At 45.4% G+C, this 26,437-nt stretch overlaps 3 protein-coding genes across 6 annotated transcripts; 1 reads left to right on the top strand and 2 right to left on the bottom strand.

The window, feature by feature from the left end:
• Positions 1-629: 629 nt before the first annotated feature.
• On the bottom strand, positions 630-16,124 carry mia2 (MIA SH3 domain ER export factor 2). 3 transcript variants are annotated; one of them, XM_062557164.1, is made up of 28 exons: positions 15,894-16,124; positions 15,625-15,758; positions 14,935-15,021; positions 10,293-14,733; positions 9,875-10,144; positions 9,604-9,692; positions 7,567-7,698; positions 7,350-7,371; positions 7,099-7,187; positions 6,690-6,761; positions 6,093-6,203; positions 5,884-5,955; positions 5,690-5,794; positions 5,420-5,542; positions 5,083-5,262; positions 4,820-4,910; positions 4,610-4,677; positions 4,449-4,519; positions 4,269-4,370; positions 4,039-4,135; positions 3,826-3,893; positions 3,456-3,541; positions 3,209-3,322; positions 2,774-2,896; positions 2,247-2,381; positions 2,024-2,067; positions 1,756-1,933; positions 631-1,655 (listed from the first exon to the last, which is right to left on the bottom strand). In XM_062557164.1, exons 1-28 carry the CDS (start codon positions 16,012-16,014, stop codon positions 1,435-1,437), a joined length of 7,446 nt encoding a protein of 2,481 aa, XP_062413148.1. In that variant the 5' UTR covers positions 16,015-16,124; the 3' UTR covers positions 631-1,434. The 3 variants fall into 3 exon arrangements, with proteins under 3 accessions (XP_037343496.2, XP_062413148.1, XP_062413149.1); XM_062557165.1 differs by having other exon boundaries at positions 639-1,655; positions 14,463-14,733; XM_037487599.2 differs by lacking the exon at positions 3,209-3,322 and having other exon boundaries at positions 630-1,655.
• Positions 16,125-16,396: 272 nt separating this feature from the next.
• Positions 16,397-19,399, top strand: gemin2 (gem (nuclear organelle) associated protein 2). 2 transcript variants are annotated; one of them, XM_037487603.2, is made up of 10 exons: positions 16,400-16,733; positions 16,986-17,070; positions 17,324-17,413; positions 17,534-17,593; positions 17,746-17,862; positions 17,948-17,992; positions 18,086-18,154; positions 18,269-18,379; positions 18,592-18,650; positions 18,933-19,399. In XM_037487603.2, exons 1-10 carry the CDS (start codon positions 16,612-16,614, stop codon positions 18,970-18,972), a joined length of 798 nt encoding a protein of 265 aa, XP_037343500.2. In that variant the 5' UTR covers positions 16,400-16,611; the 3' UTR covers positions 18,973-19,399. The 2 variants fall into 2 exon arrangements, with proteins under 2 accessions (XP_062413157.1, XP_037343500.2); XM_062557173.1 differs by lacking the exon at positions 18,086-18,154 and having other exon boundaries at positions 16,397-16,733.
• A 185-nt stretch (positions 19,400-19,584) lies between these two features.
• Positions 19,585-25,206, bottom strand: pnn (pinin, desmosome associated protein). The gene is made up of 9 exons (XM_037487602.2): positions 25,044-25,206; positions 24,570-24,647; positions 23,114-23,185; positions 22,615-22,690; positions 22,398-22,492; positions 22,148-22,223; positions 21,680-21,835; positions 21,380-21,518; positions 19,585-21,286 (listed from the first exon to the last, which is right to left on the bottom strand). Exons 1-9 carry the CDS (start codon positions 25,154-25,156, stop codon positions 20,082-20,084), a joined length of 2,010 nt encoding a protein of 669 aa, XP_037343499.2. The 5' UTR covers positions 25,157-25,206; the 3' UTR covers positions 19,585-20,081.
• Between the last annotated feature and the right edge of the window lie 1,231 nt (positions 25,207-26,437).

Raw genomic sequence — 26,437 nt, 5'->3', positions numbered from 1 at the left:
GGAGAAGGCAGCCTGTCCTCTCTGACCCTCGCCACATGGTGCATGGAGAGGAAAGAAGGATGTCATGGCATGGAACTTCTCACTAGTCCTCACAGTAGTTCAGCGGAGGTCAACGGACTGTCAGAAGGCACTTTTGCACTCCCACATTTTTTTACAATCCAAAAAAGCAAAAGATTTAAAGTAGGACCACTCAGAGCTTCGTAAACTTAATCTTTTAAGCAAATTGCACTGAGGGAATGGAATGTATGAGCATGAAAATTACAGCTGTGTAGATTTGTAATCTAGATCTGAAATAGTATCTTTAATAGAGGTCAGTACATTGAGGAGATACATTTTTTTAAATTTGAGCTCAACAGAGTTTGATACTGTTTTACTGTCTCTGGTTTCTCCTGCTTTGACATGTCCAAATGTCTGATGTGAAGATGAATAAGGACAAACGTCCCTGTTCCCTAATCTGCCGTCCCACAAAAACAGATGTTAAAAATGATCAAATACAAATTGTTGCTGGACAATTATGGTTACAATAGATTCAATTTGCAATAATTACAGATTGTCCAATGCTGATGCAAATGTTGTAAATACAACACTATTGAAATAGTAACAAATCACATTGCAAAGCTCAGTCTCAGTGAATAAATTCAACACCGTTTCAATCTTTCAAGTCTTTATTCATCTGTTAATTATCACTTTTTACAAAATTCACAAGGGTGATATCTTCCAGTCGGTCAACTGGACTCAACGCTCTGAGTCACCAGCTACCAAGAGCCTCTCGTTTCAGGCTTATGTAACCACAAGTTTGAGTTGCTGCTGTCTGAAACCACAGCTCCGTTGATGGGGGCTAAATCCTACAACTCCCACTGGGAAGCCGGGGTGATTCAGTTATGCAATTTAATCCAATCTTAAGTAACGTTCTTGTTTGGGGAATATTTAGAGTCCAATCTTGGTCAAAACCCACAGAGATGCTAAATAGCTTTATTTTTTTTAAATCTCTCTCTCTCTCTCTGCACCGTCAGGATGAAACGAATGATACAACAATTAAAGCCCTCTACTCTCTGAAACATGCACATTTCAACCTCAGAGCCATTAAAAGGCTTTCTGGCATTATCAAGCCAACAAGCAACTGTCTCTGGTTCACGCCCGCACACACGCACACTCACGGCTGCCGTGATCCTGTTGCTGACCATGTGACTCTGACCATGTGACTCCACAGCAACAGGAACTACTTCACAGGGAATAGTCGGACAAAGATATGGACAGAGAGAAAGAAGAGAGGAAGCAGACAGACAGTGACAAAGTGGGCTCTGAATGCTGATGGTTTCCTAGAAGCTGATGGTTCCCCTTCATTGAATAACCACCCCCACCCCCTCCGGTCGTCGCTGTCACACTAAACAATACCGGCAACCGGGCTCGGACCATCACCACGTTGCTCAAGGCTCAGATGACGTCCTCGGGCGGGGGCGTGTGCTCCTCTGGCGACTGGCTGTGCGACAGGGAGGAGGCGGCCTGCTGGGGAGGGAGCGGACCCATGGAGGGATGTGGGTGGCCGTCGAGCAGAGGGGGGCGCATGGTGGGAGCGTAGTAAGGACGAGGGGCATTGGGCCCACCGGGAGGGAAACGAGGAGGCAACATCATTCCTGGGGGTGGAGGAGCCCACACTGGAGAAAAGAGGGGACGGGAAGAGAGCGGCAGGTTAACCGACGGCATTCCAACATAACGTGGCAGCAACAGGGGCCGCAGACAGCCGGGACTGCTTACTCGGCATCATGGGAGGGCCCGGAGGTCCCCTGGTTGGGTAGAAGTCAGGAGGCGGTGGGCCGTAGGGGCCTCTACGAAGGAAGGGGCCGCCCACGGGGCCCATTGGGTGGCCCGGAGGCGGTGCCCCCCCGATCCTTGGATCAGCTTCGGGGGGAGTCCTTCGATCCCCAGGACCAGACTGTGGATGAAAAACATCAACGTTACAGATGCCCGATCCACACACACACACACACACACACACACACACACACACACACACATCTCTCACCTCTCTGTGTTCAAGATCACCAGGCCCGTCTTTGAAGGAGCCATCTGCATTCAGAGGAAATGAGATGAGCCACCATCACCGAGATGGTTAATGGTTAATGGTTGTTTTGATATTTAAAACGTTTCCATTTTTCAGCTGCATACACACCAAAGTTAAGCGTGAGAATGACATGAGAACACTGTGGAGGAACAACAGGATGCAGTACAGATCACGGAGAACTCACCCGCCATGTCTGCAGGGTGGGGAGGTACCGGGGGGAGACCCCTGGGATGGAGAGGACCGGGATGATGTAATGGGCCTAGAGGTCCTACAGGTGGTCTCCTGTACATCGGACCTCCTGATTCTGGGAACATATAGCCTAAGAGACGGACACACGGGAGATAGAAAGCACACATTGGGATTTGTTCATATTTTAAGTATAAACATCAGCAGCTCTCTATTTCCAAAGCTGCAACTTCTGGTGGAATGACTTTTGTATCATTTGTTTCAAAGACAACTGATGTTTCCAAGTTCAAAGCGCACAAAACACACAGTGCACATGCAGCGTCACACATGCATTTAGCATGCACATTATACCACTTGGCGCAGGTGCCACCATTGACCTTAACCGTTTGAATGGATGTCATGAGCTGCAGTCGTGCACTGACTGCTGCAGGCTGGTCAGGTTGTGCCTGTCTGGTATTACAGCCTGGAAACCCAGCCAGCTTTACTCTATTTGTTTCTCGTCTTCTCTTCCACTTTTACACACACCTGGCGGTCCAAGGGGCCCGGAGGGGCCTGGCGGGGGGCCCCTGCGATCCCTCTCCCACGTGGGAGAGCTCGAGCCACTGTCTGAATGAGGGCCTCCGCTCTGATCCTGCTCTCCTTGGCCACCTAGAGTGGAGAAAGAGAGGGTGGGAGGGGGGGGGGGGGGGGGTGGGGGGGGCAAGGGAAGAAGCAGAACCAATCGGCCAAGGACAAAATGTCAGACTATTAGGCCAGAATGGGTGTGATTGTAAGTTGGACAAAGATGAACAGTCATGTCGATCCGAATGAACTGATGAGATTTTAAGATGAATATTTCTGCCATTCACTTTGCAGAGTGCTAACAGCGTGCTAACACGGACCATGCTAGTTGAAGCGTCTACAGCCACCTGGACCTCTCCAACATGCACGGAGCGTGTGTGTGTGTGTGTGTGTGTGTACCTCTCGGAGAGAGTCTAGCAGGCGGGCCGTCCATTAATGTGGGAGGAGACAAAAAAGCTCTAGTTTCAGATGCAGGTCGACCCAGAGGAGATGGACCGTATGGGGACCTTTCAGCTGCGAGGGCGAAGGGAAGTTTGGTTAGTGCAAAGTTGAGTAAATCTGCAGCCTCGTGCTTTTAGGATGGGATCAGGTGAATAATGGATGGATTAGTTCATGTGTCACACACGGTGTGTGTGTGTGTGCTGACCTCTGAAAGGCAGCGGCCTGGCCAAGCTGTCCAAGGCGTAGGGATCTTTGTCGAGGGCGTCGAGCTTAAACTGAGTGTCGGTCAGCCTGCGAACAAACACAACTTTAGTCAGCAAATGAGAAACATTTCATAGACTTTATGTGTACTGTATAGGGTGCATAAAAACAATGGATGACATTTCTTTATATGTCGCTGCCCTCGTCCACAGCAGCACATTGCTTTCCTCTCGTCTGTCCTGTCTGCCCACACTGAAGGTACGCCGACCGCCATCTAACGTTGGTCACTCCCCGACTGGATGAGGACCTCATACAGAGCCCTTGTACAATGCTCTTGTTAATCCGAGTAAGGACGTCGGTCACTGTCTGCTTACTTCTGTCGGAAAAGGCTGTTCTCTCTCCGGATGTCGGCCAGGTCTCTTTCTGCTGCCCGGGCTGCCAGCTGGTAAAATCAAGCCATGATCACATAACATGTCACAAGTACATGCACATAGATGCAGTCAAGTGACCAATGTTAAGAGAAGTCATTTGAATGCAGCACTTACAAAAACTGAAACTGAAAGAATACTTTTTGTAATTTTACAAACCCAGTTATTGTGAGCCTTCTTTTCATGTGCTGATATTTGAGTCTGGTAAGACTGTTTGGTTTTCTCCAGCTCCTCCTCCATCTCTGCTGCGCGTTGTCTGAAGGAAAACGTGATGTAGAGGTGAGACTCCACGCGTGTTTCCTGTGTGTGTGTGTGTGTGTGTGTGTGTGTGTGTGTGTGTGTGTGTGTGGGGGTCACAGACACACACACACTTGGGAGGGAGCGGCTACCTGTAGTTGCTCAGCTCTTCCATGGCTAACGCAATGTTTTTGTCCGCTTTATTTAACTTCTCCTCTTTCTGCAGGCGCTCCTTCTCCTCCACGGTCAGCAGCCTGAGAAATGCACAAATTCCATCAACGTCCTGAACAGCTGCTACAGCTCACATCAACTTCTCCACGTTGGGTCTATACCTGTGTAGCTTGAGCTCATTCTCCTGGTACATTTCTGTCATGATCTGGAGTTTCTGTTGTAATCTTTGCACCTGAAGGAGAAACATGAATTCAAAAGCAAATGAATGTAGATCAACAATAGAGGAGAATATCACACAAATACATAGCGATGGGGAAGCTACCTGATCTTGGTACTGCTCAGAGTCTGACTGCAGGGATAACTTCTCATTGTCCATCTCCCTGATGCTCTCTACACAAGAACACAAAAGCACACACACAAGTGTAACACATATGCAAACACACTACATCCGTGACACGTCCACGCTGACATCATGAAGTGTGTACTGGATCAGACGGCTAAGTAACGACCCAAAAACATACTGCTGACTCACCTTGCAGTTCTTCTTTTGCTTTGACTTCATCATTCAGTTTGGCAAACAGTCTGTCTTTGTCTTCATCTACTGCTTTGAGGTCCGCATTCAGCTGCATTCAAGTACACGCGCAGCGTATCAGTCAGTGTGTGTGTGAGTGTACAGAGGTTGTGAATAGGAACGAGAAAAAAGGCCCACAATGTTTTTGAAGAGACCAAGGTGGTTGCTCTGGATGATCTTTTCATAAACATCGGGAGCCTTTTTTGTCCTTGAAATAAAAATACCTTTGCAGCGTAGATGAGTTTCTGGACTTTCTGGAGATGGCCCTGTGTGCCCTTAACTTCCGCTTTTCCGTTTGCCTCTGCTCTACCATTGGACGTCTCCTTCTGGCCCTCTGCTTCACCTTCCCCCTCCTCCATATCCGAATCCCAAGCCTTCATCCCCAGCAGCCGATCGGTCAACGACTGGAAGCGCACACACATATCTGGCCTTGATCAATCACAGCATCCTTCTATTGTGCTATTTCTCGAGATTCCCATTATATAAAGCAAGGATGTTAATGGAAATCTCAAGGTAAGACACAACAAGCCACAACACAGCGTAGTAATAGAGCCAACGTACCATTATACGCTCGTCTTTGGTGGCCACGTCCTGCAGCATAGCACCGTGGGCCACCTCACACCTGCTCATCTCAGCCTCCAACTCACTCACCCTCTCTGCCCATCCCTCCACCTCCTGCCTCAACTGTTCGGAGAAAGAGGCCAATTAACAGGGGGGGTCACTTAGAAAATAATGAGTCTTTCAATTACATCGAACCGTGAACCGTGCATTGAGCCGTGCATCCCACCTCACGTGGGACGTTGTTGTCGTTGGAGGTGTACGCTGTCCTACCTGAGCATTGCTCTCCTGCAGCAGTGCCTTCTCCTCTCCAGCTGTTTCCAGTTTCTCCTGTAGTCTATTGCTGTTCATACTGTACACTTTCAGGGTGGTTTGTGCCTGGGGACAAACCGGTGGCGGTTTATTTTCAAACCCAGGAGGAGGGAAAGATGAAGCAGGAGAAAGGAGAGGACAGGGAAGAATGGTACCTGCTCGTCCTGTGACAGGAGGTCTCTGGTTTCTTCTTCACTGGTTTTAATGGTTTCTTCAAGCAAAGCTATCTGGAAGGAAAACCAAGTTGTTATATATATATATCGCACTAATGCAATGGATTCCCAACCATATCCCAATATCACTGTTGATCAACAATTGCAGATGTTACAGCTGGAATGGTTGGTTCTGGTATGTGTGCTCCTACCTTCCTTTCCTGCTCTATCCTTTGTTCTCTCTGCCGGTCCAGTTGATCCTTCAGTTGTTCCAGATCCCTATCCAGCTCTCTTTTAGCATGTCCCAACTGTCTGGCTTTGACCTGGAGGAGCAAGAAATCAAAGTTCAAGTTAGAGCAAATTTGTGAGGCAATGTGTGTGAGTTGGTTACATTTTGGACGTTTTCCCCACATTGAGGCTTTCATATCCCCATCTTCTCCTCTAAGGTCTGACTCTGGTTCGGAGCGATATGATTGTATAGTGTATCAGACTGTGCGTGAGGGACGTGCAGACTTTTATTTTATTATTATATAAAACCTCAAACAGGTCGTTTTGAGAAGAGCTATTTTAAGCAGGCTGAAAAGATTGTTTACAATGATCCTACTTTTGACCAAAGTTTTAGACTTTCCATTGAGACAAAAAAAGAACCATATCAACTTGTGGTCAGAGGGTATAATATGGCTTCTTTAAGACAACTGGGTAAAATGGCCACACAAAATGCTGTGAAAATCCTAGCAAATTTCTTGGGTAAAACATTTAAAAAAGAATAAGAACTGACAAAAATATCTAAACTTAAAAAAAACTCTTACCTCGAGATGTTCCGTCTTTTGAGTTTGAGCCAAGACACCAGTCTCCTTCAGCGTGCTCTCAAGGCCATCATACTACAAATCAAATATGATGAGGAAACAAATCTAAGGAGCAAGACTCTTGCTAGCATGACAACAACATAATTTAAACTCATATTTATTAAATAAATATATATAATATATTCAACATAAAAAAAATGTAACTGTCCTAAATAGCTTTACGATGTGAGGGTTTCTGTTTTTTGATCATCACGCTTCAGATCACATGCGGCTCGGCATCCTCTCATTCAGACCGTTTTCAGGCCATGGGGATAAAAAGATATGAATTTGGCCTCAGTTGTAAACACCCGTGTTGTATCAGAAAGGCTCTGTTAACAGTCAGTATTCAGTCAGCAATGGCACCAGTACCAACCTCTTGTTGACATTTGCTGAGATCCTCAAGGACTTTACACTTCTCATCCAGCAGCAATGCCACCTGCTCAGCCATCCTCCGCTCTTTACCTGAAAAGAAGGGAATACAGAGCCTATAAAGACAAATTATCTTCTAACAGATTTCTTCCTAATGGGTTAATAAACCGAGAAGTTAAGTTGACAGAGATTAGTGATGTATTATTTCTCTTGGCTCTAAAAATATAATATTGGTATTAAAGAAAAATAACTTACTTCGATACATTCTGCTTTTGACCTGGAATGAAATAAAAAAAGATCAACGATCAACCACGTAATTTAGGGATTTTATTGATTCAAAGATTTGTTGAACATAAATTATAAGTTATGTATGTTGGTATGTTTAAACCAACACTCATCATCCCAAATCACCATACTACATGTAAAACCTGTGTGATGTTGATGTGTGTAACATACATGGCTGTGTACTTACAGAACTATAACATCTACAGGTAAATAACAGCATTGTCACCAGTCCCACCAGACTGGAGACGATGACCGGTTCCCATGACAACCCGTACAGGTCCGGCCCCGGTCTGATGTCATCAGGCAGTGACGACACAAACTGAATAAAGAGGAGAAATCTGTTTGTTTTAGGTTTCAGTAAATGTGGGTTACTCTATTCAACCGTGGGAATTGACACAATGGGGTATTTACTGTGGATAGAACAAACTAACTGATAACGTTAGTTCTAATAAACTGAGGTGAATGAAGTGAAAGGTTACAGATGGTTTCATGGAGCCTGGCATTCAACAAGTATCTCACATAAACGAGCCAAACAACCGGCTCTATTCCTTTCCAAGTAGCTCTAATATTCTCACAATTGTAAAATGTATGTAGAGCCTTACTAGTTTAAATTGCAGGTTGTAGCCATGACTAGTTCGCCTAGAAACTTTCCTACACAGCTGTTATTTAAAAGGAGTACGATTAGTACTTTACCAGCAATGTAGACACCTTTCCTATCTTAGCTTGATGACTTCCAAAGAGGAGGAAAGCACCTGATCAGATATAGTAATGTTACCATTTATTGACAAGCTAACGTTAGCTAACTATTAATAGCTAACGTTAACTCTGCGGACAAGTATACAAACACGCCTGAATGTTGTATTGACAAATGGTTACCGGCGCTGGTCCGACACACTTACAGTCAAACGTGAGCTGTACTAATTAAAAATGATGTAACGTTATCCTCCAATAATGGAGAACCCGTTACATTATTTCAGATAGGAAATGCTAACGAAACCTGCCAGATAACGCACATCCTTCACTTTCTCCACTGCGATACTGTAGTAAGCCTCCGCCGTCGCCTGAAAGTCGGCCGCTGTGTTGGCCGACGCGTCGCTTGCTGTGTGTTCCGCCATTTCCCAATGATCTCATTAGCTTATACTTTTGATTAAAGTTGGCATTTAAAGGCTGACATTAGTGACACAAATCGAAGCCGTCAACCGGGCTGGCGGCGATTTCACATCCTATTCACAACACCAAGCTCAAGAGTGGAACACGTCACATTGCACGTCGTAGGGGGGGGGGAAGAGTTATATTCTCCCTACAAACTCCTCATCAAGATCCCTTTGGGTGGATTTTGCTCCATGACACGATGAAAAGGGATTACAATACGTTGGTTTAATTCACTAACATATATTTATATATTGATTTCAGCACTCACAGGGCCATGTAGATATATTAGCGCCCCCGCGTTTGTAGATGGTTCACTCGCAACGTCACCAATTGCAGAATGCCACACTGGCACATCGGAACACTTTTAAAGTGACACCGAAAGAAACAGGTGTCACTACACACAGGGCTGTGACTACTCCTTAATGGAAAACTCTCAATGTCTAAATATATATCCAAATAAATAACACTTAATTTGTCATTTCAAACTTGGCTTTTCACCAAATACACTCGCGCTGTTTACACCGACGTGTCACATGTTTTGTTTCGGGTGCAGAATAATACAAATAACAAGGGGGTCCAAGTAGGACATAGGCGAAGATTTGACCCGTCAGCAAAAGTTTCATAATGTACTCACCAACCTGACCTCATTTTCGTCCATTTTTAACTCTTTACTAGTCGTGTAAAACTGTTTCCCTGAGGGAAAAGTGGCTTTCCAGCTGGCTCATGGTGTGTAACAGACCAACCGGCACTCAGGGACTTGAATCGTGATGACGGAGCCAACAGAGTGTCCAGGGGGGGAGTGAGATCACTTGACACAAGTTTGGTATCCTTAAAGCACCAGACCACACAGTATGCCAACCCTGCTAAAAGGACCTCTGAACGTTTGTTCAATTCAGTACCAAAGCATAGCCTTGTCCATAATAATCAAAATGTAGACATGCCTACATGTCTAGTTTGAAGTGTTGTTGTGTAGTTGGATGTCACATGACAAACATTTTAATACTTAAATCATTGAGTAATATTTAAACCTACATCCAGCCTCCATGGGGTTAAATCTGTAGCTAATTGTTACCTGTGAAGTAAGCCATATGAGGAGCTCCCTTGCTGCGTGCATGTAACTGGCGATCTGATGAGCAAATTCCACAATCTGCCTAATTACCCCTGGAATTAGATTAAAAAACATATTGGCACAATGGTATATTATTCAAATTCAACCAAAAGCTTTAAACTCTTGTAAAAGTTGGAAATCATTTTCTGTATGTCATATCGAGGGAGGGATGACGATGCCTTTGATATCTCATTGCTTAATATATTTGAATAAGGGATGCTTGAGTCATCCATACCTTTCGGGGGGTGTGGTGATGCTGGCTGAATGGGAGGACGGGGCTCGGAGGGCCGTCTCTCGCTCTCCCTTCTTTCTCCCTCCTCTACCCTTCTCTCATCCCCGGTCAGCCTCGGTTTTGCTGTGTTTCCACTCAGGCTTCCATCTTTGTCCTTATCCTCCCCAATCCATTCATCTCTTGGAGCGTTCCTATCAAGGCTCCCAGGCGGGACCTCCTCAGCAGGCGTCTTGCTGTGAGTTGGGTACGATTCCCTGACCGAGCTGTCCCTGGCTGCATTGAACAGGGAACACACATGCAGTCTGATTAAGACGATTTTTAAGTCCAATCCATACTTGAATTCAAACATCAAAGGACCTGAAAGAATATCTTTGAGGCCATAAAAATACTTTGTGGTTTGTGCTGCTGACGTCTGATTCACCTGTGCTGAAAGTCTCCCTTACTCTTGCCAGCAGCGTTTCTAGCTTCTGAAGTGCGATGAGCGTTCTGGTCTTTTCCATGTCCTCCAGCGGTGCGTCCGCCAGCCCTATGCTGGGAGCCACCAGTGCCTCTCTGTAATGACCCAGAAGTCTCTCTATATCCAACAATATCGCGTCATCGCCATCGGGGTGATTGGCCTCGGTTCCCGCGCCCCCTAAAGTGTAGTCCAAAAACTGCAGCTTGTGTCGGCCAAAGAGATCCGTCAGGATGGTCGCCTCCTCTGCGCTCATGTGGCCTAGGAGGCTCTTGTTGTGTTTGTTGGGGGTTTTAGTCTGGAGGGGGCTTTCCACGGGGTGAGAAGGGGTCTGCGTTGGGGACGGAGGGGATCGCCGGGCCTCCGCGAGGGGAGGACAAGGCCGCGGCAGTGACACGGTGACGGGAGAGTCAGAGTGCAAATGTTGTCCGTTAACCTGATTCGAATCGTGGGTTGTATCCACTTCCTGTTCGGGAGGGGGAGGGGCTTGTTCATCGGTTGGCTCGCCTGTGTTTGAGCCCAAACTTGGTGTGGACTCGTTAGGCCCCTCGGTTTTGGTGACGGGGGATCCGAAAAAGCTAATGGTGCTTTTGAAAAGGCCGAACGCTCCTCCACTTGGAGTCTCTCTTGATGTCCCCACATTGTGACCATCGGACGGAGAGGATTCTTCAGACAAAACAGGAACTTCTTCCACTCCATCTGTCCTGGAATCGCCATGCTTTGCGTTCTCCTCCCTGTCAGTGTGCACCTCTGTTACTATCTTGTGATCAGAGAGCACTTGCTCGGTTTTCTTCTCAGCTGAAACCCCATTGCTGATGGTTTCAGTGTATTGAAGCTCTGTGTTGTGGGCCTCACTGGAAAGTCGCTGATCATATTCTGTGTTCTGAGTTGTCTGGCCAAGTGAAAGTGGTTTAGTACTCTCACCTGAATGTGGCAAATCATTGTTTTTCTCTTCATCTGCCATGGCACCATCATCTTTATTCTCATCCTTTTCTTTCTTCACTTTTATTACATCCTCGTCGTTCTCCACACCTTCAACTGGTACTGGCTGACTGGCTCCTGTCCTGTCTGCTAATGTTTGATCATTGTCGGCTACTGGATTTTGCTGTCCTGTCGCCACTCTCCCTTCCTTTAATGAGTTTAACACATTCGCAGAATCATTTTCATCCCTGTCCTGCACAGATCCATCTTTGCTAGCTTCAGAGCAAAGCTCTTTTGAACATTTAACGATCCCCTCTTCCTCCATGTTCTCCATCTCCTCGACCTCTTCCTCTCTTATTTCGGCCATGACCTTTTCTTTGTCTCTCGCCTGCTCCTCAATGTCTTCTACCTCCCTTTCCTCTTTGAACTCTTCTATCTCCTGCTGCTTCCCTTCTGGCTTTAACTCCTTAACGTCACCCTGTTCCTCTGCTCTCCTTGACACCTCCTGCTTCTTCTCTCTCTCACCCATCTCACCCTTCTCTCCCTCTCCGTTTAAATTATCTTTCTCCGCCCAACTTTTCTGTTCCTTTAAGTCCTCCATCACCGTCAGTTTCTCCTCTTCCATTATCCTCTTGCCTTCCTTCTGTTTCTCCTCTTCCTCTATCTTCTTCCCTTCCTCTGGGTTCTTCTCTTCCTCTGCCTCCCTTGCTTCCTTCTGTTCCTCCTCTTCCTCCTCTTCCTTTATCATCTTCTCTTCCCCTTGTTTCTTCTCTTCCTTTGTCTCCTTCACTTCATCCTGTGTCTCCTCTTTCATTGTCTTCTTCTCCTCTTTCTGTTTCTCCTCATCCTCTATCTTCATCCCTTCCCCTTGTTTCTTCTCATCCTCTGCCTCCCTTGCTTCCTTCTGTTCCTCCTCTTCCTCCTCTTCCTTTATCATCTTCTCTTCCTCTTGTTTCTTCTCTTCCTTTGTCTCCTTCACTTCATCCTGTGTCTCCTCTTCCATTGTCTTCTCCTCCTCTTTCTGTTTCTCCTCATCCTCTATCTTCATCCCTTCCCCTTGTTTCTTCTCATCCTCTGCCTCCCTTGCTTCCTTCTGTTCCTCCTCTTCCTCCTCTTCCTCTATCTTCTCCCCTTCCTCTTGATTCTTCTCTTCCTCTGTTTCCCTTGCTTCCTGCTGTTCCTCCTCTTCCTCTATCTTCTCCCCTTCCTCTTGTTTCTTCTCTTCCTTTGACTCCTTTGCTTCCTCCTTTTTCTCCTCTTCTTTTATCTTCTGCCCTTCCTTCTCTTTGTCGTATTCCTTTATTTCTTTCACTTTCTGCTGTTTCCCCTCACCCTTCAACTCTTCACTCTCCTCCTTTTCCTCTTCCTTTGACCTCACTTTCTCAGTCTGAGTCTCTTTTCGAGAGAATATAGCTGACTTGAGACCACTTTCATTCAAATTATATATCTCGGACTCTATTGTCTCGCTCTGAACAGGCTGGCGTTTTTTTTCGCCCTGAGTTTCTGGAATAGTTTTCTCTAACTTGTGTTCATCACCAACACTTTGAATGGCCTGCTGTGGCAAATGTGGAGACACGGACTCCCGAACTGCACTCGTGTTCTCTATCTGTGTTGCACTTTCATTGGTGGAAAGCTTTCTTCTGTCCTCCTCTAAGGCATTTTCATAGCTAATGTCCTTACTTTTATTGGTAGAACGCAACAATCCAAACTGCTGAGAGCTGCCCTCCCTAGTCTCACCCGCCTCTCCTGTGTCACCCAGAAGTGTCTCTGTCTCTGGGCTATCAATCACAGCTAGTGAATCTAAACTATCACCATTGTCTCCTACACTGTGCGCAAGTAGAGGTCCATCCTCATTGGAGACTGGTTCATGGCTCTCCTCAACTGCGCCCGAAGACAACGAAGGCCGAATCTCTCCGCCGCTCGCTCCTCTGACTCGACGTTGTTCTGCTCTATCATCAGCCGTCGGAATTGGATTCTCGTCCCCTTCCTCTACCGCATCTCCTGTTATGTCCTCAAAATTGTCCACAGATTGCCCCTCGGAGTTTAAATTCAAAACCAAAGAACTAGAGTCAGACCCAAAGTTGGTGCCAGATAGTGTATAAACATCCTGATCATTGCCCCTTGCGGTTTTGCTGTCGTCTCCTCCTGCCTCTCTGTTATTACCCTCAGCCTCAGCCTTGTTTTCTATTAATCTTAATTCTGTAGGTTTCTCAGTCTTGAGATTTTCTGAAACATTGTCTTCCTCTTTTTCCTTACTGCTCTTGAGCATTAAAGACAATCCGCCCTCAGTCTGGAAAGGTTTCTCTAAATCGGTCTGAGGAGAAACATCTTTGAGGTCGACCATGGTGGCTGCATCTTCAGTGGAGACATGTTTCTTGGTGTCTGAAGAACCAACGTCGTTGTTTTCAGCATGGACTCGGATCTCTGATTGGACATTTTGGTCTTGTGTAGTTTCCCCCACTTTTGATTCATTACTAGTCTCTGTCCCTACCTCCCCTGTCAGTGCACGTTGAGATTGACTGATATCCAAGTTCTCTGAGTCTGTCAAATGCTCAAAGGTTTTGTTCTCTTCTGTCTCCTTAAGACCACTTTCTGCGCTCTCGTCAACTTCCCTCTTGTCTTCTCCGAAGCCTAACATGCCCTTGATCCCCACATCAAACCAAGAACCGGGAGCCAGTTGTTCCTCCTCCTCCTGGTCTGTCTCTATGGCCTCTCTTTCAGGTGTTGACTTGAGCTCTGAGTCCTGAGTGGTCAGGCCGAACCTCAGCGTGCTCGACAGTCCGCTTCCCAGCCAACCCAATGTCCCGCTCTCTTTCTTCTCCTCTTCGTGCAATTGGCTTCCTTCTAGATCCAGTGACATCCTTCTACTCCTGAATCTCTCTGCTTGTTCTTTGTCATCTTCTCTTTCGTCATCTTGCCCTTTTTCTACCGTTTTCGTCTCTCCTCCAAAGCCGAGCCACCCAGTCATGGTTGCTGTGAAAGAATCAGCATTTTCTGTGTTCGCTTCTCTACTTTTCAAGACGTCATCAGGTTTTCGCTCTCCGCCCAACCGCAGCCATTCTGTCACGCTAGAGGCGGCAGAAGCATCGGCCCCGTTCTCTGTCGTCTCTTCTGTCTTTCCTCCTTCTGCCAAACTGCCGGCTTCATCCTCCTCCGCCAGACCTAACCATCCTGTCACTGAGGAACCGAGCCAGGAAGAAGAGGGGGCAGACCCACCTTGATCCCCCGGAGCCGCCGGAGTCTCTCGCGCTCCCTCGTCTGTCCTAGAAGCTGCGTCGCCAGCACTTTTGCTTTCCTCCTCTTTTGCAGGTGTGTCCTCTACCGATACTGGAGATGTCGAAGTACTTTCAGCGCTTGTGTCACGGGAAAATGTAGCTCTTTGGGTGGTTTCTGACACCTGGCTTTTCTGATCATTGTCAGCATCATCGTCCAAATGACTGGAGTCAATGAGGTAACCAGATTCATCAATGCAGAAGAAATCGGATTTCTGAATTAAGAGAGGATATGAGGAAGAACAGGCAGGTTCAACGTTAGTACTTTAATAAATATTAATTTGGGGTTTAAGACATAGCACAGTATAACATTTTTTTAAAATTCCTTTGCAACCACACGCTTCTGTCTTCATGAAAGAGAATGATTTGATCAAATCCCACAATCTGAAAAGCTATTGAAATCAAAGCCTATTTACCTGAGTTTCCACTACTTTCTCCAACGTAGCGTAAACCTGCTCCTCTTGCACCGCTTCCTTTGGGAAATAGCCAAACTGTTTGTTAATCTGAAAACAAAAAGAAAGCAGAGTTTTTTAAGCCAACAGCAGTATTTTGGAGCAGCACACATCTATCAGCAGGGGAGGACACAAAAACTGACAAAAAAATAAGATGAAGCACAATTTTGATATTTCCTTGAAAAGTTTCCTTCCTTGTCTAAGGTTCCCCGGCTATGAGATAATTTATAGCTAAGTGATGCAAATGAAATGAAATGAGAAGGGTATTAACAGCTCTGATCCCATCTGGAAAAAGGCTTTGACTGTAAGCCTGATACACACAAATACTACAAGAGCTTCTGAAAATTCAGGAGGACTCTTGGAACAACACAGTATTGCTGTGGTTATTTCTTTTCTGATATATTTAAATCATGACACATTTACTGAGCTGATGTCTTGGTGTCTGATGGAAGTATAACCTTGTACTGCATTCTAATGAAAACGACTCAAGTCTATCCAGCTCAATCCATTTGTTTCCCCTCACAAGCAGGCGTGTGCATCAGGTGTACATTTATTTGAAACACTAAAATGTAGATTCACATTGATTCTTGTCTTTGCATTGCCAAAAGTCACTCAGTGCAGGGACTGTTTAAGATATGGAGGAATCAGACTCACGCTGCCTGCCCAGAGGTCTTCTCTCTTTCCAGTCAGTTTTTGGTAAACAAAAATGATTTCCCCTCGTCTGAAGCTCAGGAAACGACAGTCCTTGCCCCGGTGGTCCCTGGTGGCCTGCGCTCTGCTCAACAGGCCTTCACACACGCAAAACCAGATTAAAATATACAAACACACAAAAACTTGCAGATTACCTTCACAAATACAGAAAATACAGACTTAATTACGTATAAACCGTATTATTAAATACAATATAATGATTAAAAACTTACTTTCACACTCAGTATCTCCACATATCTTGTAGTCAGACAACAATCCCAAACTGAAGTGAGGTAAAATCACAAAAACCATGCCTGTAACCCACAGAATTTTGCATGTCTGTGAAAAAGCCATGGTTGTTGTTTTAACAGGAGTGTGTCAATAGGAAATGTCCATACTAACTCCTAAAGAACTGCGGCCAGCTGTGCTGGCAAGTGGACATTGACTCTAAGCTGTTGCTGTCATGAAGACTCAATGGTAAATGAGAGAGATGAGATAAGAAATAATGCTAGTGAGGATAATCATTAACATACAAGAGCTGTTTGGCAATGCAGCATTATCCCGACACTGTGCAAAGGTTTTGTACATTTTTAAAATGTAAACTTCTATTTCTATTTCAGTTCAACATCACAGACGAGCTTCCACAATTGACATAGCACCGTGGAATACATTTATACATTAATACCGATTATAATCATTATTATCTTTTAACAGGCTAAGTCGTGACCCTTTGTGGACTTCAGCCTAGCGTTACAACTCGTGTGGCGTCCACTTCACCATAACAACCACCGAGGCGCGCAGGCTTCTACGTCATCACTTCGCGCTCCCAACCAAGATGGCTACCTAGTTTGGGGGACTGGTTTCGCACGCTATCCCATCACAAGTGCTTGATACGCAACAACATTTGTGGCCACATGTCTTGATAGAAGTCTGCTTTCTGTTGTTTTCAACATGAAGTCGGACGTGGAGGAATTAATGCCGAGGCTTCTGCCCGTTGAGTTCGGAGCCGCTGCAGAGGACCTGGACCCGAACGGACCGCCGAGAAACCCCCGGGAGTACCTCCGGCAGGTCCAGTGAGTTCCCCTCACATTATTAACGTTAGCCTCAGATAACTAACATTGGCCCCAGCTAACTAACCTCATTGAACCAAATGATAGAATTGTATCGTGACAGCCATAGTTAAAATACATTTTGTATGTTTATATTGAATGCTTCCAGTCCCACGCGCACTCAACTCGCCTCGACTGAAAGTGTTTGTTTTTGACGTGAGTGCAGGTTGTAATTACATGAAGACTGTTTCATGTGAAAAATGTGCTCTCCGGCAGGTTGGAGGCGTCTCTATGCCCGGAGGTGGTGGTTGCTCAGATCGACCCCAAGAAACTGAAGAAGAAACAAACAATCAATGCCTCTGTGAGTAAATGCGCACACACAGCGGGGGAGAAGAATACGTTACATCTCTTCATGATCCTCTTTTTTTCATGCTGCTGTTTATTTGAGTAACTCCAGTTAAGGTTACAAGTAATCATTAGCTGAACTGTTGTCTTTTTGAATCTACAAATCGAATCACTATTGTATTAGTAGCTACACTGTTAATTCAAAGTATAGACTGCTGGCGTGGGTGGGATAGTGTGTTTATTCCTTCAAGCGGTGTCTCTGTGTGAAGGTGGCGGGCTGCCATGCGGCTCCAGAGGGGTTCTCCCCCAGCCTCAGCTGGCAGCAACGTCAAGTCGGTAACTTCTCAGATGTCAGGCAGGTAAAGCAACGTTCACCTGCTTTGAATGTGTTTTGCAATTGTGCCGATTGGCAGGGTAAATGAATATAAGAATCCCTTTCCCCAGTCCAATTATTTGTGGGTTCTGTCTTTTGCATTCAGAGCATCACAAAGAACCGGAATCACTGGAGCAGCCACACTCTGGATGACAATGTGCTGATGGTGAGGGGATGACATGCGTCACAAAGTTCATTTGTGTCAATTGATCGTTTTCATACCTGGAGAGCATACGTCTGAGCAGAAGGGTGATCACTGGAAACACCTGTATTTGTTGTAACTTCACATTTGTGTGTGTGTGTGTGTGTGTCCCACAGCCAACGCTCACAGATGAGGAGGGCTGGAAGAGGTTCTGTTTAGGGGAGACTGTCTATCTGGGCTCTTCGTCCAGCAATACAGATGAGGAAGCAGAGCCGGCGCTGGATTACACCAAGGTTGTATGAACTATTGTGATTTTAAATTGAACCTAATTGTCAGGTATCCGGTATATATGCTAATGAACCGTGTGTTCATGCTCAGGTAGGCTTCCCCCCCTTCCTCACCATAGTCAGCAGACTGAACCAGGTGAGCAGCCTCTTCCTCTTCACCGTCATAGCTCACATTCTTAAATCAGTTCAAGTTTCTGATTACATCCCTCCTCTCTCTGCGTGTCATCAGTCCACAGTGCTGATGGTAATGGAAGTCCTAATTGGGTGGTTTGAGGAACACGAGTTTGCGCCGCAGTTGGTGAGTTCACTTTGTTGAGTCACCTGAGTCTGCTTGTTTTTTTTTCCAAATTGTTTTGCCCCCCCCCCCCTCACATATGCACCGCTCACCTCACATATGCCCCGCTCATCCCAGGGTCGCTGGCTGTACGCCCTGTTGGCCTGCCTGGAGAAGCCTCTGCTGCCTGAAGCCCACTCCTCCATCAGGCAGCTGGCCAGGAGATGTGCTCAGCTCCGCAGCACACTGGTACGACTCGATGTGTGCCGCCATCACGTCAAACTATTGGTTGCTGCTTTGGCTACATTGAGTGTTTCTTTGGTAGTGAAAGCTCCCTGCTGAGGTGGTAGCTTACAGTGAGCGTCCTTTCACAAGCCTGTGCCACATACCATGAATCCAAAGGAGTTGTTTTGTCCAAGAACCATCGCTGTACATTTTTAAAACTGTTTTTGATTTCACAGGAGAGTAACAGGGACGAGAAACTGCCTGCCCTCAACCTGCTCATCTGTCTTGTTGCCAGGTAACTACAACACTGAACATCTTTTTACAATCAACCACTTTTGAATTGACTAAGGCAGCACAAAACGTAAACCCATACCCTAGTGTTTCATTCTACCTCTTTACTTATGATTTTATTAAACTTTATTGTTCTTTTTACATAACGTTCCAAACCCCTGGCTAAGAGGATGATCATGTGTAGATAACAAGAACAAATATATATTTTAAATCATACTAGGCTATTTATTTTTTCAGTTGGATAAAACTGGTGCATGCGCCCTTGGTTACCTTTTCCTTCCTGCAGATACTTTGAGCAGAATGACCTGGTGGACCAGCCCGAGTGAAATTTCCAGACATGGAGGAATGTGTTGCATTCTCCCTCAGTGAAGCAACAAGAACCAAATGGCAAAAAGATGGACTCTTAAAGCAAAGAACTTTCTAACCACGTTGTGAATATCGCCCAAAGACCATCTCAATGAAGCAAGTTATTTGGATCTTCAGATGATCAGTATTTGTAAATTGAGTTCTGTATTAAAATAAACTGAACTGAAACTGACACCCTCTCATTGGTCATACAACCCGGGTGAATGGTTGCAAAGATGAATAATTGGGAAATTGACCATGTTAGGAACATTCCAAGTAAGTGTGTTTGCTGGTGAATTATTCAAAATTTAAGGCATACTTAAACAGCATGTCTACCACAGCAACATGCCATCTGGTTTGTCCTTAGTGGGACTGGTATTTGTAGGACAATGACCCCAGAGATGGTTGGGACATGATGGTGACCCCCACGAAGATGAAAGAGTGCCGAGTGTGGATTGGATAATTAGATTATTAAGAGGCCAGCATCAACATTTATTTTGGCAATTAACTGTCCAATACCTGCAACAAGGAATCAGATTTGTTTGCTGAAAACAGTTGCCATCCTATTGTGTTAAAATAAAATGCACACAACGTTTATATTTCACCTTTTAATTGAAGCAGATTCTTTTACAGTACAAAAAAAAAATGGAAAAAACATTTTCAAAACCAGCTTTTGGGCTAAATCACACATACCCACGTGGTGAAATACACATCTTTGAAGTTGGAAATGGGCTGAACAGCGTTGTCATGTCAACTTGAAATCACTAGTGTGAGTTGATGTTACAGCTAATAGTGCGATGACTCACGTTGCATCAGCCTGTGGCATTATGAATAAGATAAGACATTCAACAATCTTCGTCACAAAGAGCTTTTCATAACGAAGATAAAAATGACACGACTAAAGGAAGTCCCGAATAATCTGGTCTGTCACACTGGTTTTCAATTATTAAAAAAGATCCACTTCTCTTCCTTTTTGACATCAACTTTTCAATCCCTACACTGAGAAAAATAATGTTAAAACCTCCAAAAGGCCTTTATGACATTTTAAGGGAAAATGCTCAATTATAAACGTAGCATATTTTCCACCCGTTCAGCGTCTCTTGTCCTTCCTGTCTCTCTCTTTATGCTCCCTATCGCTACGGGACGACCGGGGCTTCCCTTCCTCGCTCCTCTTCTTCTCCTCCTTCTCTTTGGGCCCCTTTGAGTCCCTGCCTCCTCTCTTGCGGCTAGCCTTTTCTTCTCCTTTTTTCCGATCCCTGGCCTTTTCAGACGGCCTCCTTTTGCGCTTGCTGCCGTCTCGGCTGCGACTTCGGCTGCTGGATGATGAGGACGAGGACGAGGATGTGCTGGAAGAGCTTGACCCAGAGGACGATGAGGAGCCTGAGCTCGAGGAGGAGCCAGAGGAGGAAGAGGAGGAGCTTTTGCTATGACCACGCTTTTTTTTGGGCTCCTTTTCCTTCTGCCTCCCTCTCCCAGTGTCCTTCCCCTTAGAGGGCGCGGGGGGGATACTGGGAGCCTCCTGGGAATCAGGAAGTTTTTGGGGAGCCTCGTCACCTGGTTTCTCTTCCACCTCCGGCTTCTCTGGTGCCGAGTTTTGGACCTCGGAGTCAGGGATGACATCCCGCCCTGGCTGCGGGGGGGCCGTCTGGGGCTCTGGGGTTGGAGCGGATGCCGTGTTCTCAGAGGGCTTTACTGGCGGCTCCCCTGCTGTGCGGCCGGGCTGGGGCTGGTGATTGGGGTTTTCTGCTCCCTGGCTGGCTGCAGCTGGTTCAGAGGTCTGGGTGTCCTGGCTCTTCTCACTTTGGAGGTCAGTGGGCCCCTGCTCTCTAACTGTTCCTTCCTCCTCTCCCTTCCTCCTGTCCACCTGCTCTGGCCCGCCCCCCACCTCCATCTCCTCTGACCCTAAGCTTTCCTCCTTCTCCCCCTTGCCCTCTACGTCTTTAATCCCCTCCTCTGCTACCTTCTCGTCCTCCTCCTCCTCCTCAATCAACTCCACCATCTCCACATCATCCTTCTTAAACACTTCCTCCCCTTTGTATTCCTGCGCAGCAAAGTTTCTGTCTCCTTTCTTTTCCCTGTCCTCATCTTCATCCTCGTCTTCCTCATCCTCCATCTCTGCATCCCCCTTGTTACCTGTCCCCTTGACTACCTGACCTGTGGGCTTACCCTCCGCCGAGTGGTCCATCCCTGATGCTGCCATGTTTCCGTCCTGGTCGCGGTTTGGTTGCCTCCGGGGGCGGGACTCCATCTTGCTGAGGTGTTCGGTAAAAGCCTCACGCCTCTCCTCAAACACGGCTGTGGACAAAAATATCGCCAAAGCCACAGAGGTTACAAAGCGTCACACACACACTCGGACAAAGTGCTTCCAGCAAAAAGTACCCCACTGACCATTTAGGTTCTTGGTGGACTCGTCGAGGAGTTTTTGTGTGGCGGAACAAATTTTTCCAGGTACGAAGAAGATGTGAGGCTTGGTCTTGGTACGAATGAATTTCACCAGATGATCGTTGTGGCTGTTCCACTCCTCTTGCTGACAATGGAGGAAATGCAAGTTTAAATAAAACTGTCAATGTACAAGGTTATATGATTTATATGCAGTCATTTTCTAACCCTTTATTGCCAAATACAAATAACTGGTCAGTGCTATGAAAGCACAAACTGAATGTTCTGCTTCTACTGGATATTTCTTACCAGCTGAGCTAATTCCACTTTCTGTTCCAGCAGTCTCAGCTCAGTCTGTTTGGCTCTCCTCTCTTCGAACAGCTCTCTTTTATCACTTTCGGCCTTCTTTTTCTCAGCCTCAGCCTGAACCTCAAGCTTCTGCTCGATCTCCGTACGACGCTTTTGCTGCGGGGGCGACAGAAGATGGAGACGGGATGAGTTAAAGCGGAAAATTGAAAACGAGTTGGGTTTCTACGGCATTTTTTATGTACCCTATTGTGAACCAAACACGATAAAGATGTACAATCATAAATTGCAGACTAGTCTCTGAAAAACAGCCGCCCCAGTCAATGAAACTCTAAGGAGTACATTTGTATCTTTGTGCGGTTGATTAAATAAGCCAATATGAATCCATTTACTATTCAGGAAGTCTGTAAATTGACCTTGCCCGTCTACCTCAATGGCCAAAATATCAATGAACTGACGGATCTTCCTCACCTTCTCTGTGGACACATGGGACTCTTGTTTGAACTTTTGCAGGGTCCCCATCAGCAGGCCGAACATACGCCGGTTCCTGAATGAGAGCACAAACGCGCCATCACACACACGACTGCCAACTTGATTATGGCTCCTTTGATTCCCATGCTGCAGTGTTCCATTCCCCACTTTAGGTCTTCTGGTGCGTTTAAACAAATATGACAGAGGGTTATGAAGGCTCTCAGTGGGCTTTCAGCTCATGCCGGCCTACCTCTGTTTGCCCCTCTCATCCATGGTTTGATCTTGGATGAGGTCCCTGCGTGTTCTCTCCTTGGAGGTAGCTACCACGGACGACTGCAACGCCGGCTGAAAGAAAACATGACAGGCAGAAATCTTCAAAAACAGCCAATGTCCTTCAGACGTTAAGCATGTATCCCCACAAAAGGGCTGCACATGTGAACAGAAGCGATTAAATCCTTATTCCAAACCTTTTTAACGTCGTCATCATCGTCGGCGTCGCTGTCCTGCCGCGAGTCTCTCCTGGCCCTCTGGTCCCCCGCCAACCTGCAGGCAGACAAAGAAATAAGACACCTGGACCCCACATCTTCTCCCTAAATGTAGCAAGCTGTCAGCTGTGGCTCACATCAGTTAGGACAAACAGAATCCAAGTGATTTAATTCTGAACCAAAGGACACATAAAAAACCCAGAATGACTGCACCAAACAGAAGCGATGGCGAATCGTTTTACTTCCTGATTGACGTTTGGCCTGAAATGATGAATAATGGATAATGAAAGGGTCCCCAAGAGCAATTTCAGCAATTAGTTTAAACTAGATACATTTGATAATTAAGTGAAAGTAATTTCGCTTTACTATTGTACTTGACTTATTCCTTTCCGCATGTTTGTTTTATTTTGTCATTGTATGTTGCACCATCATGAGATGCTGTGCAGAATTGTTGGTATGACAGTAGGATTTTTAATCTCACCTCAGCAGAGCTCCTTCAATGTCCCTCTGCTTGGCAGGGGGGCCGCCGCTTCCCATGTCTGAGAGACTGCGCCTGTGGAAGGACGAATATGCGGCGATTAAAAATCCAGCCTTTCCAGCCAATTAGAAATCCACACGTCAACACATTTTTGTTAAGCGTTGTTTGTTATGTATTTGACATGCTACCGTTTCCCAAACAAATGACAAAAACAGGTTTTTGTATACAGATGATTGTAGGAAAGTATCACGATACTTGTTGGTGTATAGACCTTTTTCATAACTTCCGTATTTGTTACTGGAAATACGAAATCGTTGAGGTAATCTTCCTGTTTGGTTAGGGCAACGTTAAACAAATGAGAAAAAGTTATTGTAGCGTACTGGACCAAACTTTAGCATTAAAAAGGGCAACACTCGTATATCTATGGGAGCACTTGTGTCTGCAGCAGACACTTTACCTCAGATGACTACGTTTTAGGGATCACTGTTTGCCGCTTGAAACCAGAGGCTGTCCCTCGCCCAGGAGTGTCAAACTCATTTCAGGTTTGGCCAGATACTGCCCGCTTCGACCGAACGGCTGACTGGACTAGTGCTCACGTTCCGACCGCCGAACACCAGCGGCGAGTTTGACATATGTGTGCTACTCTTTTCCTTGGAACAATTTCACGGCCAAAACAAAAACGGAGCCTGTGTTTGAGCGGTGCTAAAAGCGGCAGCTGTTGACGTCTGCACTCTGCTTTAACATTATTGTCGCTACACACAAGACCAACAAACATTGATACCACAACGCTTAATTAAAAGCAGATTATAATGCTTTATTAAGGTATTCTATATATATATTATGTGTCATTCTACATTAGTTAACAGTTCAGTAGCTAACAGTTACCCTGATCGCTCTCACTTAAGTAAACTTGATACTGATGCACAAATTCCTCAAGGAAAAATGTGTACCATTTATTTATTTTGTTCTTTTTGGTGACAGAGTTTTCCTCCACCAGTCTTGCAACGTCAGCAAATGTAATTGTAGGTAAATCTGTGAGCAAAGTTATCTCCTGATGTGTTGACACTTGACAGGAAGTCCACTTCCACATTGATTATGCATTTCCGTTTTTTGTCAGAAAGGTCTTTAGTACCCTCTGGATGATAAACCATATTCAGTCGCATGAAAGAGTCCTGCAAGACACCATACCTTCATGAGGATGTACAGTTTCTACTGTTGGCCGAGGAGTCAATTTCATTGATCATTCATTTTTGTGCAGGTGAAGAAATATATTAAGACGTGTTCAGTTTACCCTCTGAATATTTAGAGTGTACACACAATAGCTGTATTCTCTCAATAAAATGGACGGGTTATTAATTAGCCAAATCAAAATTGTACCTTGAAGATTGGAAGAGAGATGAACCAAATGTCCATCTCAAATGAGTTTGCTTGAGGGCACTGACGGAAACTGAAACCTTACCTAAGCAGGTTCAATCCTCTGCCTCTACCTCCACCCGGGCCTGCCATGGGGCCGCCCAGCCGACGGTTCTGACCCGGCCTGCAAACACACAAATAAATAACGTCAGGGGGCAAATGGGAAGTCTAGAAACATTTGGTTGAAGTATCGAAAGGGGTATCGGTCAACTGGGGGCGACACCCAAACTGCGCCTGCGCGGCCTTGCACAGTCGGCGCGTAACGACTCCGAAATTAAGAGCAGGTGTTCATCCCGAAATGCGTTCACTAGCTTAGTGTGGCTAATATCATCAGTTCGGACGTTGCTTTGGCGACCGCATGTAAGTACCACACGCGCAAAACAACGCGCGGAAATGGTAGTGTTTGCGAAGTAACGTTAGCTAAACGACTAGTGCTAGCAGATTTAGCTAACGCTAGTCATTTGAATGCAAGAAGTGTGGTTAGCTTATCACATAAAAATCTCGGTGTTTTTCTTTTTACCTTGATTCATTAGGGTCTCGTCCCGTCAATTTACGAATATGATCGTCCACATTCTTCAGGCTTTCTTTTGCTTTTTCGAGCTGGTCTTGCAGACTCCGCACTACCACCGCCATCTTGGAATCCAGTTAGTGCGAATCACGTGGTTCTTCTTCTTCTTACCCTCGCGTGCCCTTTTTTTCTTCCTTCGAAAGTGGCAGCCGAGATGCGAGGTTGCAGCGCACTACCGCCCCCTTCAGCTCAATCGTTTCTTTGTATACGAAAAGCACAAATTCATATTGTAGAATTGTTTCAATTCACCTACTGACAAACACAACAAATGCATGCAATATAATCTTCTTGGACCAACTGAAAAAAGAAGCATCTTACAAACGAAAAATAGGAGAGGCAAATGCAAATGTAAAATCCTGTCAGTTAAATTATAGTGCAACATTTCACATTGTGATTCACCAACAAAATTAATCCAATTTATTTTTCTCATTTTCAGAAATTATTAAATGTGTGTGTACTGCCCTCTACAAAGCACGGAGCAAGCATCAAACTGCACTTCTGCAGATTAATTTTACGGATTACTTCATTATAATATTCAATCAGACAGGAAAATGTATTTATTTGTGAAAAAAGCACTCATTCAAAGGTCAATCCATACCAGTCATTTTGTTTTACCATCAATATAAAAACCTTCAATACTATAACTAATGCCAGATGATAGAAACAAAAATGTTAAATGTTAAACGTTAAATGATAACTTAAATTACATAATTTAAAATACTTTTTCTCCCATGTCTGAAACACATGGGTAATGTTGAGCAAGTACCCGCTTGCTGTTTGTGGGACAAAAAAACCGACTTATTGTTACAGCCTAATTGCCGATAACACATTGCCTATAACATCAACATAGTAATCACGTTACTAAACAAGCGCTTTGTTTAAGCTTTGAACAAGGCAAGAAACAAAGTAAAATTGGCATACAACCTTAGAAAAATGCCCTTCTGCATATTGTAGCTTGATTTTCATTTTTTCAGGTGCCGTTTCTGGCTAAATATTTGTTATCCATATCCTTATCCAGCAGTGTGCTAGGGTGTCCACTAGACACGGTGGAGGTGGTGGGTGACAGGAAGATGACTCAGCTATCATCCCTGATGAGCAACAGCTCCTTCAGCTGGCGGCTGATTGACCCCCGGTGTGTGAAGGAGATACCGCAGGTCCTTCCTTTCTGCTGCTGTCAGGCTGCACAACCAACTGTGCACACAGTGAACCGCAGGACATTGAATCACTGAAAACATCACCAAAGAACACTAAAACATATATGTGCAATAACCACTGTGATATGTGTACATATACATATTTATTTAGTACTTAGTTACTGTGGCCTTTGCACTAGTTTATTTTTATTC

Source organism: Pungitius pungitius, chromosome 14, assembly GCF_949316345.1.
Source record: "Pungitius pungitius chromosome 14, fPunPun2.1, whole genome shotgun sequence".
In the NCBI taxonomy this organism is placed as follows: domain Eukaryota; kingdom Metazoa; phylum Chordata; class Actinopteri; order Perciformes; family Gasterosteidae; genus Pungitius; species Pungitius pungitius.
The sequence above is the reverse complement of the archived record's forward strand: the minus strand, read 5'-3'. Positions and strand labels throughout refer to the sequence as shown.